The sequence below is a fragment of the Pan paniscus genome, chromosome 21 (assembly GCF_029289425.2).
Source record: "Pan paniscus chromosome 21, NHGRI_mPanPan1-v2.0_pri, whole genome shotgun sequence".
In the NCBI taxonomy this organism is placed as follows: Eukaryota; Metazoa; Chordata; class Mammalia; order Primates; family Hominidae; genus Pan; species Pan paniscus.
This window is the reverse complement of record NC_073270.2, coordinates 41,423,809-41,438,356: the sequence shown is the minus strand read 5'-3', so window position 1 is coordinate 41,438,356 and position 14,548 is coordinate 41,423,809. Positions and strand designations below refer to the sequence as shown.

The window sequence follows — 14,548 nt, the reverse complement described above, 5'->3', positions numbered from 1 at the left end:
AGTTATGCAGAGTCATAAAGTAGGATGGGATCAATATTTTCTATCTTATTTTGCTTTGATTTTCCCCAGAGCCCTATCTATATCTTTTAACTTTTTTTTTTTTTTTTTTTTGAGACGGAGTCACCTAGGCTGGCGTGCAGGGATTTGATACTGGCTCACTGCAACCTCAGCCTCCTAGGCTCAAGCGATTCTCCTGCTTCAGCCTCCTGAATAGCTGGGATATCAGGCATCTGCCACCACTCGTGGCTAAATTTTGTATTTTCAGTAGAGACCGGATTTCTCCATCATGGCCAGGCTGGTCTCAAACTCCTGACCTCTGGTGATCTGCCCACTTCGGCCTCCCAAAGTGCTGGGATTACAGGCATGAGTCACCGTGCCCGGCCTCATTGAAAATTTATTTTTCAATACCAGACTGCAGTGTTCTTTGGGGCAGAGACGTTCTGTCAATGTGCTTTTTTTCCAAAGTATTTTTTTTAATTCATAGAATATTTAAATTTTTTGATACATTTGTAAATATATACAGTTTGTTAGTTTCAATAGTATTTAAGAGTCCTTAATACTTTCTTACAGAGAAGAAGAAGTTGGATGGGATACCGAGATTAAGGATGATGTGATTGAAGAATGTAATAAACATGGAGGAGTTATTCATATTTATGTTGACAAAAATTCAGCTCAGGTATTTTCATCTTTTTTTATAAATGATGTTAGGTTGTTCGTCTCTACCTTAATCTTCGCACATATGTGGTGCATGTTATGGTCACCGTCTTCCATTATAGTTTTTTTGTGTGTGTGCCTGAAAGTAGCTTTAAAATAGTGGCTAAATAAACCCTCCAAAATAAAAGAAAATCAGTAACAATTTGATCAGGGTATGAGAGGATTTCTAGTAATGCTCAAAGCTTGCCATGAAATCTTGGCATCTTGATTCATTCTTAGGCTGCATACAAATCATAGAGAAAAGATAAAACGGCAAATTTGAGAGTAGAAGTTATTTTTTAATAAAATTCTAGTATACCTATTAGCCAGTGGAACCATTATGGTAAACCAGTTTGTGGTTATAGAGCACTAAGTTTCTACAGGCAACTTGAATAAACATAACTTGGGTCCATTTTGCATACAGCAACATCTTTACCTTTTTTTTCACTTTTTCTGTAGGGCAATGTGTATGTGAAGTGCCCATCAATTGCTGCAGCTATTGCTGCTGTCAATGCATTGCATGGCAGGTGGTTTGCTGGTGAGTTTGAATTTATTTTTTTGACTGATTGTTATTAAGCCTCTATAATGAAGATGCTAAACCCAACATGTCTGTTTCTTTTAATAGGTAAAATGATAACAGCAGCATATGTACCTCTTCCAACTTACCACAACCTGTTTCCTGATTCTATGACAGCAACACAACTACTGGTTCCAAGTAGACGATGAAGGAAGATATAGTCCCTTATGTATATAGCATTTTTTCTTTCTTGAGAATTCATCTTGAGTTATCTTTTATTTAGATAAAAATAAAGAGGCAAGGATCTACTGTCATTTGTATACAATTTCCTGTTACCTTGAAAAAATAAAAATGTTAACAGGAATGCAGTGTGCTCATTCTCCCTAAATAGTAAATCCCACTGTATACAAAACTGTTCTCTTGTTCTGCCTTTTAAAATGTTCATGTAGAAAATTAATGAACTATAGGAATAGCTCTAGGAGAACAAATGTGCTTTCTGTAAGAAGGCAGACCAGGGATGTAATGTTTTTAATGTTTCAGAAGCCTAACTTTTTACACAGTGGTTACATTTCACATTTCACTAATGTTGATATTTGGCTGATGGTTGAGCAGTTTCTGAAATACACATTTAGTGTATGGAAATACAAGACAGCTAAAGGGCTGTTTGGTTAGCATCTCATCTTGCATTCTGATCAATTGGCAAGAAAGGGAGATTTCAAAATTATAAGATTTCTTGATGGTATCTTTTCAATTAATGTATCTGTAAAAGTTTCTTTGTAAATACTATGTGTTCTGGTGTGTCTTAAAATTCCAAACAAAATGATCCCTGCATTTCCTGAAGATGTTTAAACGTGAGAGTCTGGTAGGCAAAGCAGTCTGAGAAAGAAATAGGAAATGCAGAAATAGGTTTTGTCTGGTTGCATATAATCTTTGCTCTTTTTAAGCTCTGTGAGCTCTGAAATATATTTTTGGGTTACTTCAGTGTGTTTGACAAGACAGCTTGATATTTCTATCAAACAAATGACTTTCATATTGCAACAATCTTTGTAAGAACCACTCAAATAAAAGTCTCTTAAAAAGGCCACAGGAGATCTTCATTTTTCAAATGTTTTAAAGTTACAGAAATTTGAGAATAGAATTAGCTTCTTTTAGTCTCAATTCAGTACTTGCCTCTTGGGGGGGAAAATGTTCCGAGTCTGCGGAAACTTGCCCTCACGTTGTCCCCCATGAATTCCTTTATTCCATTAAGAGTCTAGCCCTGTGTATTTTAGAAGAATGTATCAAAACTGAGGGGTTTACCAAAAAGAAAAGGAAACAGCCTGCCCTTAAAACCTGGGCATTCTTGGTCTCCTGCATTGTCTGGGCATATTTATGAAGAAATTTTCACCATTTACAATACACACTTAACAAAATGGCTTAACTTCAAACTGGCTTCCAAAATTGATTTATATATTAATATATTAAATAAGGTGCATATATTACTGTATTAAGGGGTTTTGAGCTTTCATACTAGTTGGGAAGCAAGCTGTCACCATTTATACTCAATTCTCTTCAACTGTTTATATCTTGGTAAATCTTTTGAGTAGGAAATGCTGCTCCTAACTTATCTTCAAATACTGAGTTCCTTACCTCATTTGTTCAACTTTTTTTGTTGTTGTTAGCATTGAAGCACAAGTTTTACAGGCTTATTCAGAATTTCCTATCAGTCGTTTTGTTTGACATTTATCCCAATAATTGTTCTAGTGATTTAATTTATATGGAAACTCCCAAGGTTCAATTTCTTTTTCTTTTTGAGATGGAGTCTTGCTCTTTGGCCCAGGCTGGAGTGCAGTGATGTGATCTCAGCTCCATCTCCCAGATTCAAGCAATTCTCCCACCTCAGTCTCCTGAATAGCTGGGACAGGTACGCACCACCGTGCCCAGCTAATTTTTGTATTTTTAGCAGAGACGGTGTTAGCCCGGCTGGTCTCACACTGACCTCAAGTGATCTGTACGCCTTGGCCTCCCAAAGTGCCGGGATTACAGGCATGAGCCACCGCGCCCAGCCTCATTGAAAATTTACTTTTCAATACCAGACTGCAGAGTTCTTTGGGGCAGAGACACTCTGTCAGTGTGCTCTTTTTCCAAAGTATCTCCTGCTATCAGTTTTTCCCCTTGAACCAAGTCTTCCTAACAAATTTGTGTCATTGCTTTCTAGGGAACTGGACCAGCAAATGTGGCCTTTAGTGGTTAATCTCATCTGTGCCAAAATTTAGTTGCTACCACAGAGTGAAATTTGGTGTGTAAATAATGTTCAGAGGAAATGTGGTTGGAGTGCAGTAACTTGAATAGTGTCGTGCATAGAAAACAGCTCATTCTGAGTGAAACTGTTTATGTCCAATCAGTTCCTGAGTCAGCATCCCACTGGTTCGAAAATCTGTAACTAATCTGGTAATGTCCTTAATTTCCTCCTGCCTGTCAGTGTTCCAAAGTGTTCATCTAGTTTTCTTTTATCTTTATAATAATTACTACCATCTTTGAAAGTTCTGTTTAAGAAATGCTTAATGGGCAATGCAGGTTAGTAACTCCAGGGTCTGCGTGGCCTAGGCAGGTGAGATGGACAACTGCCTCATTACAGAAGCTTTTTATCATCAAACTAGTAAGTTTTGTGGAGGGCAAGCTATATAGATTGTTGATGAGTGGTTAGAAAATAATCTGGAATTTAGCCAGTTGAGAAGCTACAGAAGTTTCTATTTTTTTTACAGTGGATGAACTGTTTTGCTTTTTCTGATAAAGCCACTAGGTATATCTAAATAACAACCTCGGGCTGGACGTGGTGCCTTATGCCTGTATATGTGAACACTGGGAGGCAGAGGCGGGTGGATCATGAGGTCAAGAGTTCGAGACCAGCCTGGCCAACACAGTGAAACCCCGTCTCTACTAATACAAATTTTTTTTGTTTTGAGACAGTCTCGCTCTGTCGCCCAGGCTGGAGTGCAGTGGCTCGATCTCAGCTCACTGCAACCTCCACCTTCTGGGTTCAAGCGATTCTCCTGCCTCAGCCTCCCGAGTAGCTGGGAATACAGGCGCGTGTCAACACACCTGGCTTAAGTTTTTGTATTTTTAGTAGAGATGGGGTGTCACCGTGTTACCCAAGATGGTCTCCATCTCCTGACCTTGTGATCCACCAGCCTTTGCCTCCCAAAGTGCTGGGATTACAGGCATAAGCCACCGCGCCCAGCCTACCAATACAAAATTTAGCTAGGCATGGTGGCACGTGCCTGTTATCACAGCTACTCGGGAGGCTGAGGCAGGAGAATCGCTTGAACACAGGAGGCAGAAGTTGCGGTAAGCCGAGATCGTGCCACTGCACTCCAACCTGCGACCAAGGAAACAACCAACCTCAGGATGAACATTGCTTTGGAAATAATGCAATGTGTGACCTTGAGGAAATTTCGGCTTATAAATCCATTTTTTGAAGTAGTTTTTCTCCTTTAAAATGGTGACCGTAGCAACAAGCACAGAGTTGTACTGAGTAATTAGTTGAATAGTATCTATGGAAAATACTAGACACTCCCAAGTTTTCCAATTTTGGATTAAGAGAGGCAGGCCTTGTGAAAGAGATACTAACCCTAGTCATTACGTTAGTCCATCTCTTTAGTGCAGAAGATCCTTGGCAAAGCTGGATAATAGGCTGAGAGAAGAATATTCCTTTAAGAGAGGGACACTGACTACTCAAAGACTTTCTTTTATTAGTACATGGGCTGGGATTGATGGGAAGGGACAGATGTAGTTGGCAACCATGGTTAGCATCGGATGCCCATCCCAATGGCCATGAATGTGCCAAAGGTGCCGCCACTCTGCATCATGGTTTTCCCAATGCCGCCCATCAGCTCTCGACCCCGCATTCCGATCCTGAGGAGGAAACCAAGATGGAGCTATTTGGTAACAAAAATATCAGAGTATTAACTGCTCCTTTCCAATTTTTTGCTAACACTAGTCTAGCAACCCCTACATCTGATTTTCCACTTACTGGATATTATATCTTACTACCTGGGGTGGGTAATGAGAAGGAAAAAGATCCATCTGGGTCTCCAGGGTATTTTTCTGGTGGATGTCGTATTAACTGCCTTCAGTTTGTGGGAGGCAGCAGATGCAGTGTAAAATACATAGAGAAACCAGCTTTTTGGACTGGTGTTGCCTGCAGTTTAAGACCCAATAAAGACATCTGTCTTTTAGTTTCTTGGTGTTAATGATTTTGGAGTAAGGTTGGGGTTCAAGAGTCAGCTCTACAATTTACACATAGTGTCAAGTGTAAAATGGGCATCTCAACATTATTTACAGGATTTTGAAAACTACAGTATTTAGCACAGTGCTTAACATAGAGTAAGTGCTCTGTAAATGGTAATTTACAATCTAGGGATATGGCAATAACAGCCTCTAAATGTGAAAATGACCTTTAGAGTGTAAAGTTTAACTGCTTTATCTCTGTATCCTGTATCCAGAATAGTAAAACCGCTGAACGAGTTTCTTTCCTTATGCGCAATTGGAAAAAAAAATAAAAGCAACAGTAGTAACTAGTTACTGAGCACTTAATATGTGCCAGATGCTGTGCAAAGTGTGCTGATCGAATTTTTACAACTCTATAAGTTAGATGCTACTGTCTTCATTCTACACTTAAGGAAACCCAGTCTCCAACTTGCCTAAAGTCACCGAACCAGTAAGAAAAGGGCCAGAAAGCATTTTGACTCTAAAGCTCAAATTCTTAAGCACTGACGCTTCCAACCTGACTTTACAGATTGAAGGTGGTTTGGAATGAGTCTGGCTCGCGAGGGGACAGAGAGGGAAGTCGAAAGAAGGAGGCTGTGTTCAGGCTCCAGGCCGAATGGGGTAGGGCCGGAAGGTCTGGTTATCCTGCCCAGAGATCACCGCCCGCGCCCCTCACCTGAGACAGGAAAAGGTGCCGAAGAGCGCCCCGGCTGCCATGCCCACGGCGCAACCCATCACGAAGCCCATCTTGACACGGTCGAAGCAGCTTGGCTGGGACTGTCCGTAGGGACCCACGGCCACCGGCATCTGCGGGGGATAGGAAAGTGTGGGCCCAGGCGGGCGGGGACGGAAGCGGTAGGCTGGGAAGTGGGCCCAAGGGCTCAGGGGAAGTAAGGGAAGGAAAATCAGTGGGTAGCCCGACTCCACCACCCTCTTCGCGTTCCGGCCCCGCGTCGCCCGGCGCCTACCTCACCTCGCTCGCGGCCTCGGTCGCTCAGCTCTACGTCTCTCACGGAAAACGACGGGGAGGGCGCTCGCGGCCCGATGAATCGCTTCCGGAGCGCCGGGCAGCACTTCCGGGAGCCTGGGGCCCAGGACTGCAGCGGCTTCGGAAGGTGGGCTCTGCCAGCGGGACCATGCTGCTCCGAGCCGCTTGGAGGCGGGCGGCAGTGGCGGTGACAGCGGCTCCAGGGCCGAAGCCCGCGGCGCCCACTCGGGGGCTGCGCCTGCGCGGTACGCTCGGGTCCCGCTCTCCGGGAGGCGCGGACCTGTCCCCTCCGCGCGGCGACGCAACTGAATATTCCGGAGCCTTCCTGTCCACCCTGCTGCCCAGACCCTCTGACCCTTTCTCTCAAATGACACATCCCTCAAACTTTCTTAGGCGGGTCCCCGAACGGTTGACCCCGGCGCACCACCCCTCGCACCCTGCGCGACAGGCCCCCAGAGCCGTGGAGGCGCGTCCTTCAGACCGCTCCTGGCCAAGTTACAGATGCTGCTCCGGGCTCCCGTGCAGACCGTTACCTTCGGTCAGAAGGGACTGCACCTACTCTGGCTCCACGTTCCTTCTAAACGTCTTTGCCCTTTAGAGCCTTCCTTCCTACGATACCATTTGAATATCAACTCAACACCCCCTCCAGGAACCCTCTCTCCCTCTCCCTTACCTCCTTTTACAGCGTGTCAGGTATCTGGTGTTGTTTTCTTTCCATTAAGATTCGACCCTAGCATCCCTTACACTTATCTCACCTCCAGCCAGATTTTTCCTTCTGCCCTTTGGATGCCATGCGTTCATAGTTGCCTTCGGTCTTATTTGGCTACTCTGTTCCATTTTTTATCAGTTGGAGACCATGCTCCTCAGTCTGCGGTTCCCGCAGATACAGCCGCTGCCCCGGAGGCGGGGCCCGTGCTGCGACCTCTCTATATGGATGTGCAAGCTACAACTCCTCTGGTAAGGATGAAGCTTTTCCCAAGGCTGCTTATAGGAAGTAAATGATGGGCGTGATCATGCAAAGAAATGGCTGAATCCCTGGAGAAGTGAGAGCCGTGAAGGTGTGCTGGAAAAAGCACTGAGCGAGGAGTCGGGAGGCTTAAATTCGAGGCCACTGGCATTGGCTTTACTACTCACTAGCAATTGACTTTGGTCAGATCACTTCAGCGCAGGCTCTATATTAGTAGTTAAAAGCATGGGCTCTGGAATGAGCAGAACGGCCACTTAGTAACTGTGTGAACTTGGACAAGTATTAAACGGGTTAAAAGACTAATGCAAGTTTTCACCAATGTGTGACCAGGGGTGTTTGCCTAGGCCCTGTCCTGTCCCAGCCTCTTATAGATCACATTACCTGGCAGGAATGGAAACACCAGCAGAAACAGATGTCGGAACAAGGCAGTGTTTGTAGACTACCTGAGGGGAGGCAGAACAATCCGAGTTGGGATGGGTTGTGAGTGGGAGTGTATTAGGTTGATATTTGGTGGGTAGTTTTGTGGGAACAAAAGAATGTTTGAGGCCTCCTCTAGGCAGTGCCTGAGGGGTTGAGAGTGTCTTAAGGCAGGGTGGCCAGGTCTGAGGGGTGGAGTGGGACCTGAATTGACGATGCGCTCAAGGAAAATGATCTGTTCTGTTGTGTTCAGGACCCCCGGGTGCTTGATGCCATGCTCCCTTACCTAATCAACTACTATGGGAACCCACACTCCCGGACACATGCTTATGGCTGGGAGAGTGAGGCAGCCATGGAACGTGCTCGTCAGGTTAGTACACAGGAGTCTAGGAGGTTCTAAGGTCAAAGAGGGGCAGTGGCCTGTGGGAGGCATTTCTTTCTTGGTAGGTGTGCATGGAGGTAGAAATGGTTTTGGATTCTTTCTGGAAGAGATTCAAAGAGCAGCCTTGGAGTTTGACTGCAGGCATTTGATTAGTTCCCATATTTCCTGGCTAAATGACTTGGGCAAGTTATCTAATTTCTTTGAGCCTTATTTTCCTCATTTAAAACAGAGATTGTGGTAGTTTCTACTCTGTAGGGTTACTGGGTGTATTAAATAAGACAATGCTGATAAAGTGTTTATTACCACAACATCTGTAAGTAAGAAGTACTATAAATAGTAAGAGCTCAATAGTTCTTTTTTTTTTTTTTATGAGATGGAGTTTTCACATTTGTTGCCCAGACTGGAGTGCAGTGGCGCACGATCTTGGCTCACTGCAACCTCTGCCTCCCGGGTTCAAGTGATTCTGCTGCCTCAGCCTCCCAAGTAATTGGGATTACAGGCACACGCCACCATGCCTAGCTAATATTTTTGTATTTTTATTTATTTATTTATTTACTATTATTTGAGACAGAGTTTTGCTCTTGTTACCCAGGCTGCAGTGCAGTGGCACGATCTCGGCTCACTGCAACCTCTGCCTCCCGGGTTTAAGCAGTTCTCCTACCTCAGCCTCCCAAGTAGCTGGGATTACAGGCATGCGCCACCACACCTGGGTAAATTTGTATTTTTAGTAGAGACGGGGTTTCTCCATGTTGGTCAGGCTGGTCTTGAACTCCCGACCTCAGGTGATCCACCTGCCTCAGCCTCCCAAAGTGCTGGGATTACAGGCTTGAGCCACCATGCCCGGCCTAATATTTTTGTATTCTTAGTAGAAATGGAGTTTCACCATGTTGGCCAGGTTGGTCTCGAACTCCTGACCTCAGGTGATCTTTCCACCTCGGCCTCCCAAAGTGCTGGGGTTACAGGAGTGACCCACCACACCTGGCCAATAGTTCATTTAAAAAAAAAAGTTATTATTTTGCATTGGGCTGGAAAAGAGCCTGGGATCTGGGATATAACTAGAATCTGATTCTTGTAGGTGCAGAGCTTCATCCAGGGCAATTTGGTGGAATGCAGTGGAGCTCTTCTTGCTCCAGGGCTGTCCCACCTGTGTCTGCAGCTCTATTTCTGCCTGGGGAACTGATGTTATATATCTCTGTTTCTTGGCTTGCAGCAAGTAGCATCTCTGATTGGAGCTGATCCTCGTGAGATCATTTTTACTAGTGGTGCTACTGAATCCAACAACATAGCAATTAAGGTAAGAGAAGGGAACCAGAGGGTGTATGTGGGCTTTCCTGACCTAGGAGATAGTGTCCCTCCATCATTTGGACTCGTATATGTATTTCGCAGCCACCCATCCCCACCCCATTGTGAAGAGAAGGCTTGCAGTCTTTCTGATTTGTTGCTTCCTTTAACCCTTTGCAGTCTACTCTTTCTTAAGTCTTTGCTGCTGTTGGTCTGAGTTGAGTGAGGTAGTTGGATAGCAAAGGAGGTGGCCCTCAGGCCATTAACCACTTGTGTTTTTTTTTGTCTGGCAGTTACTTCAGAGAGTGGATAATGGTGATTGAACCTTTTCTCCATTCTTCTTTTTTTTTTGATACATAGTCTCACTCTGTCGCCAGGCTGGAGTGCAGTGGCGCAATCTCAGCTCACTGCAAACTCCACCTCCCAGGTTCAAGTGATTCTCCTGCCTCAGCCTCCAGAGTAGCTGGGAGTACAGGTGCCCGCCACCATGCCCAACTAATTTTTGTATTTTTAGTAGAGATGGGGTTTCACCATATTGGCCAGGATGATCTCAATCTCTTGACCTGATGATCCTCCCATCTCGACCTCCCAAAGTGCTGGGATTACAGGTGTGAGCCACCGTACCCAGCCTTTCTCCATTCTTTTTATCTAGTAACAACAAGTTATATATGTGATTTCAGGGCTGCCCTCCTCTCAGCCTTCCTTTTTCTTTCCGATCAGATCTATTTGCAACAAGTTCCTCCTGTTTCTTTAGATATCTCCATTTTGAAGTGCTTGTCTTTGTGGTGCCCTCTGCAGGCATTCACATGGTCACCCATTCTGGGATCAGTCATTTTGTCCTGGGTACATAAAAGATCTTTGGTGCTAATGCAAGGAAAAGGTACTTTTAGTAGTCACGTTGGTGTTTCATAGAACATAGTCAGATTTCACTGGGCCTGGTTGCCAGGATTATGTGAGTAAATGCCAAGGCTCTGAGAAATTGTGGCTTGCTGTAGTTTGAACTCTGGCTCCACTTGCTCTCATCTTTGTCTTTGAACTGTGCTGCCAGTGTTGGTTTCTTTGACCTTAGCCTGAATATAGGAGGCCTAGGACGGGCTTCAGGGTCATCAGCACTCTGCCTGATCATGTTAACAGGAAGGCATCCTTCCTTGGGACTGCAGAGACCAGAGAGTCGGGGTGAAGGTTCCTCCAAAGGTGGAGATGGTTTCTGAAATGGAGAGCATTTTCAAAACTTCGAAAATATTTTCTTTGGAAGTCTCCACAGATTCCAAACCAACAGGTCAAGGATCGCTAAGAGTACCTGTGATGATGTTTCTTCTAATCTCCATGATTGGTAGAGTAAAATAATCTATAAGTTGTTAAAGAAATCTACATCATGGGTAACTGAGATAAAATAAGGTGGGTGGGTGGTGAAATGTCATTTAAATGAAATTTTTATAAACAACTGTAACATTTTGAACTATCATCACCATCCCACAACCATTTTTTCTTTTCTTTTTTTTAGACTGAGTCTCACTCTGTCATCCAGGCTGGAGTGCAGTGGCATGATCTTGACTCACTGCAAGCTCCGCCTCCTGGGTTCACGCCATTCTCCTGCCTCAGCCTCCTGAGTAGCTGGGACTACAGGTGCCCTCCACCACACCCGGCTAATTTTTTGTATTTTTAGTAGAGACAGGGTTTCACTGTGTTAGCCAGAATGGTCTCAATCTCCTGACCTCGTGATCCGCCCTCCTCGGCCTCCCAAAGTGCCCCACAACCATTTTTACTTACTGATGTAAATACTTTTTAGGATAAAATAGAGTATAAATCAATTATAAATGTTTCTCATTTATGTTCTTTGTCCTCATGAACAGACCATTTTTACATAGTTATAATTTTGTCCTATATGGTTTAATATTCTGCTTTTATTTTATTTATGTATTTATTTTTTATAAGACAGGGTCTCAGCCGGGCCCAGTGGCTTACACCTGTAATCCCAGCACTTTGGGAGGCTGAGACCGGCAGATCACCTGAGATCAGGAGTTCGAGACCAGCCTGACCAACATGGTAAAACCCCGTCTCTACTAAAAATGCAAAAACTACCTGGGTGTGGTGGCACACCCCTGTTGTCCTAGCTACTTGGAAGGCTGAGGCAGGAGAATCAGTTGAACCCAGGAGGCAGAGGTTGCAGTTGCAGTGGGCCGAGATTGCGCCATTGCACTGTAGCAACAAGGGCGAAACTCTGTCTCAAAAAAAAAAAAAAAGACATGGTCTCACTCTGTCACCTAGGCTGGGGTGCAGTTGCACAATCACAGCTCACTGGAGCCTTGAACTCCTGGACTCAAGCGATCCTCTCATCTTAGCCTCCCAAGTAGCTAGGCTTACAGGCGTGTACTAGCACGCCTGTCTAACTTTGTTATTTTAATTAATTAATTAATTTTTTTTTGAGATGGAGCCTGGCTCTGTCGCCCAGGCTGGAGTGCAGTGGCGTGATCTCAGCTCACTGCAAGCTCCGCCTCCTGGGTTCACGCCATTCTCCTGCCTCAGCCTCCTGAGTAGGTAGGACTACAGGCTCCCACCACCACGCCTGGCTAATTTTTCTATTTTTAGTAGAGATGGGGTTTCACCATGTTAGCCAAGATGGTCTCGATCTCCTGACCTTGTGATCCGCCTGCCTTGGCGAACCACTGCGCCCGGCCTGTTATTTTAATTTTTGTAGAGATGCGGCTCTCATTATGTTGCCCAGGCTGGTCTTGAACTCCTGGGCTCATGTGATCCTCCTGCCTTTGCCTCCCAAAGTTCTGGGATTACTGGCTTGAGCCACTGCACCTGGCTTTTTATTCTGCTGTTAAAGGTAATAGTCTTTTATAAGCTCTGGGGAGAGATGCACATTTTCTTTCAAGTTTTTAATTTTTGAAAAATAGTTCTGTCACATATGGTGTGTTTTTTTAAAACCAATGGAAAGATTTAAAATGAAGTGTAGGCCGGGTGCAGTGGGTCAAGCCTGTGATCTTAGCACATTGGGAGGCTGAGGCAGGCAGGTTGTCTGAGCTCAGGAGTTCGAGACCATCCTGGGCAAAATGGCGAAACACCATCTCTACTAAAAAATACAAAAAATTAGCTGGGTGTGGTGGCCGTAGTCCCAGCTACTCGGGAGGCTGAGACAAGAGAATTGCTTGAACTCGGGAGGCAGAGGTTGCAGTGGGCCGAGACCACACCACTGCACTCCAGCCTGGGTGACAGAATGAGACCATCTCAAAAAATAAATAAACAAAAATAAAATAAAATGAGGTGTAAATCTTCCTCTCCTTCCCCAAGGACCCCAGTCCCTGATCCTGTTCTGCAAAGTTGATACTGTTAATTCTTTTTTTTTTTTCCAAGGGGGAGTCTTGCTGTGTCACCCAGGCTGGAGTGCAGTGCCGTAATCTTGGCTTACTACAACTTCTGCCTCCAGGGTTCAAGCGATTCTCCTGCCTCATCTTCCTGAGTAGCTGGGATTACAGGAGCCTGCTACCACGCCCAGCTAATTTTTGTATTTTTAGTAGAGACGGGGTTTCGCCATGTTGACTAGGCTGGTCTCAAACTTCTGACCTCAGGTGATCCACCTGCCTCAGTCTCCCAAAGTGCTGGGATTACAGGTGTGAACCACTGCTCCTGGCCCATTTTTTTTTCTTTTTTCTGTTTTTTGAGACAGAGTCTTGATCTCACCTAGGCTGGAGTGCAGTAGCCAGATCTCAGCTCACTGCAGCCTTGACCTCCTTGGCTCAGGTGATCCTCCTGAGTAGCTGGGACTACAGATGTGTACCACCACGCCGGGCTAATTTTTTTTTTTTTTTTTAGTATAGATGATGTTGCCCAGGCTGGTCTTGAACTACTGAGCTCAAGCGATCCTCCTGCCTTAGTCTCCCAAAGTGGTGGGATTATAGGCATTAGCCACCACCACATCCAACCCCCCCTTTTTTTAAAAAATTAATTAATTTATTTATTTTGAGATGGAGTCTCACCCTGTCGCCCAGGCTAGAGTGTAGGGGCATGATCTCGGCTCACTGCAACCTCTGCCTCCCAGGTTCAAGCGATTCTCCTGCCTCATCCTCCTGAGTAGCCAGGATTACAGGTGCGTGCCACCACACCTCGCTAATTTTTGTATTTTTATTTTTATTTATTTATTTATTTTTTGAGACAGAGTTTTGCTCTTGTTGCCCAGGCTGAAGTGCAATGGCGTGACCTCGGCTCACTGCAGCCTCCAACTCCTGGGTTCAAGCGATTCTCCTGCCTCAGCCTCCAGAGTATCTGGGATTACAGGCATGTACTACCACGCCTGGCTAATTTTTGTATTTTTTTTAGTAGAGACGGAGTTTTTCCATGTTGGTCAGGCTGGTCTTGAACTCCCGACCTTAGGTGACCCTCCCTTCTCGGCCTCCCAAAGTGTTGGAATTACAGGTGTGAGCCACCACGCCTGGCCATTTTTGTATTTTTAGTAGAGATGGGGTTCCACCATGTTCGTCAGGCTGGTCTCAAACTCCTGACCTCGTGATCCACCTGCCTGAGCCTCCCAAAGTGGAGGGATTACAGGCATGAGCCACCGCACCTGGCGTTCTTTTTTTTTTTTTTTTTTTTTGAGATGCAGTCTCGCTCTCTCGCTCTGTTGCCCAGGCTGGAGTGCAATAGCACTCTTGGCTCACTGCAACCTCTGCCTCCTGATTTCAAGTGATTCCCCTCCCTCAGCCTCCTGAGTAGTTGGGATTACAGGTGCGTGCCACCGGGCCTGGCTTATTTTTTAATTTTTAGTAGAGATGGGGTTTCCCCATGTTGGCCAGGCTGGTCTCAAACTCCTGACCTTAGATGATCCACCTGCCTCGGCCTCCCAAAGTGCTCGGATTACAGTCGTGAGGCACTGCACCTGGCCGCTTTTTTTTTTCTTCAATGAGATAAATGTTTTTTTTAGTTTCTTGTAATAGTTGAAATTCCAGGAATTTTTAAATGTACCTTTATTGTTTCTTGTGATATTAACAGTAATACCTACTCATGACTTGTTTACTGTTATATCACTGGCACCTAGAAAATTACTTGGGATAC

General features: G+C 45.0%; 3 protein-coding genes across 13 annotated transcripts in view; 2 read left to right on the top strand and 1 right to left on the bottom strand.

Moving 5' to 3' along the window:
• RBM39 (RNA binding motif protein 39) overlaps positions 1-2,292 on the top strand; it is a 38,600-nt gene extending 36,308 nt beyond the window's left edge. For all 9 annotated transcript variants that reach the window (XM_008957242.3, XM_034947351.2, XM_034947350.2 and 6 more), the window contains 3 exons: positions 571-676; positions 1,153-1,231; positions 1,319-2,292. In XM_008957242.3, coding sequence (XP_008955490.1) covers positions 571-676; positions 1,153-1,231; positions 1,319-1,419 — 286 coding nt within the window. In that variant the 3' untranslated portion in view covers positions 1,420-2,292. The remainder of the gene's footprint in view (positions 1-570; positions 677-1,152; positions 1,232-1,318) is intronic.
• Positions 2,293-4,921: 2,629 nt separating this feature from the next.
• On the bottom strand, positions 4,922-6,572 carry ROMO1 (reactive oxygen species modulator 1). 2 transcript variants are annotated; one of them, XM_008957241.4, is made up of 3 exons: positions 6,432-6,572; positions 6,135-6,265; positions 4,922-5,104 (listed from the first exon to the last, which is right to left on the bottom strand). In XM_008957241.4, exons 2-3 carry the CDS (start codon positions 6,263-6,265, stop codon positions 4,996-4,998), a joined length of 240 nt encoding a protein of 79 aa, XP_008955489.1. In that variant the 5' UTR covers positions 6,432-6,572; the 3' UTR covers positions 4,922-4,995. The 2 variants fall into 2 exon arrangements, with proteins under 2 accessions (XP_008955489.1, XP_008955488.1); XM_008957240.4 differs by having other exon boundaries at positions 6,427-6,560.
• The window catches only part of NFS1 (NFS1 cysteine desulfurase), a 32,163-nt gene continuing 24,173 nt past the window's right edge, over positions 6,559-14,548 (top strand). For both annotated transcript variants that reach the window (XM_034947354.2, XM_003831863.5), the window contains exons 1-4: positions 6,559-6,691; positions 7,294-7,403; positions 8,084-8,200; positions 9,423-9,506. In XM_034947354.2, coding sequence (XP_034803245.1) covers positions 6,595-6,691; positions 7,294-7,403; positions 8,084-8,200; positions 9,423-9,506 — 408 coding nt within the window. In that variant the 5' untranslated portion in view covers positions 6,559-6,594. The remainder of the gene's footprint in view (positions 6,692-7,293; positions 7,404-8,083; positions 8,201-9,422; positions 9,507-14,548) is intronic.

What these genes read in the sequence shown, in the direction of transcription:
- ROMO1 (XM_008957241.4), bottom strand. Translation starts at nt 6,265, where the DNA reads ATGCCGGTGGCCGTGGGTCCCTACGGACAGTCCCAGCCAAGCTGCTTC. An exon ending in GGCACCTTTTCCTGTCTCAG is followed by an intron (nt 5,105 to 6,134) that starts GTGAGGGGCGCG and finishes TTTCCTCCTCAG; the next exon opens with GATCGGAATGCGGGGTCGAG.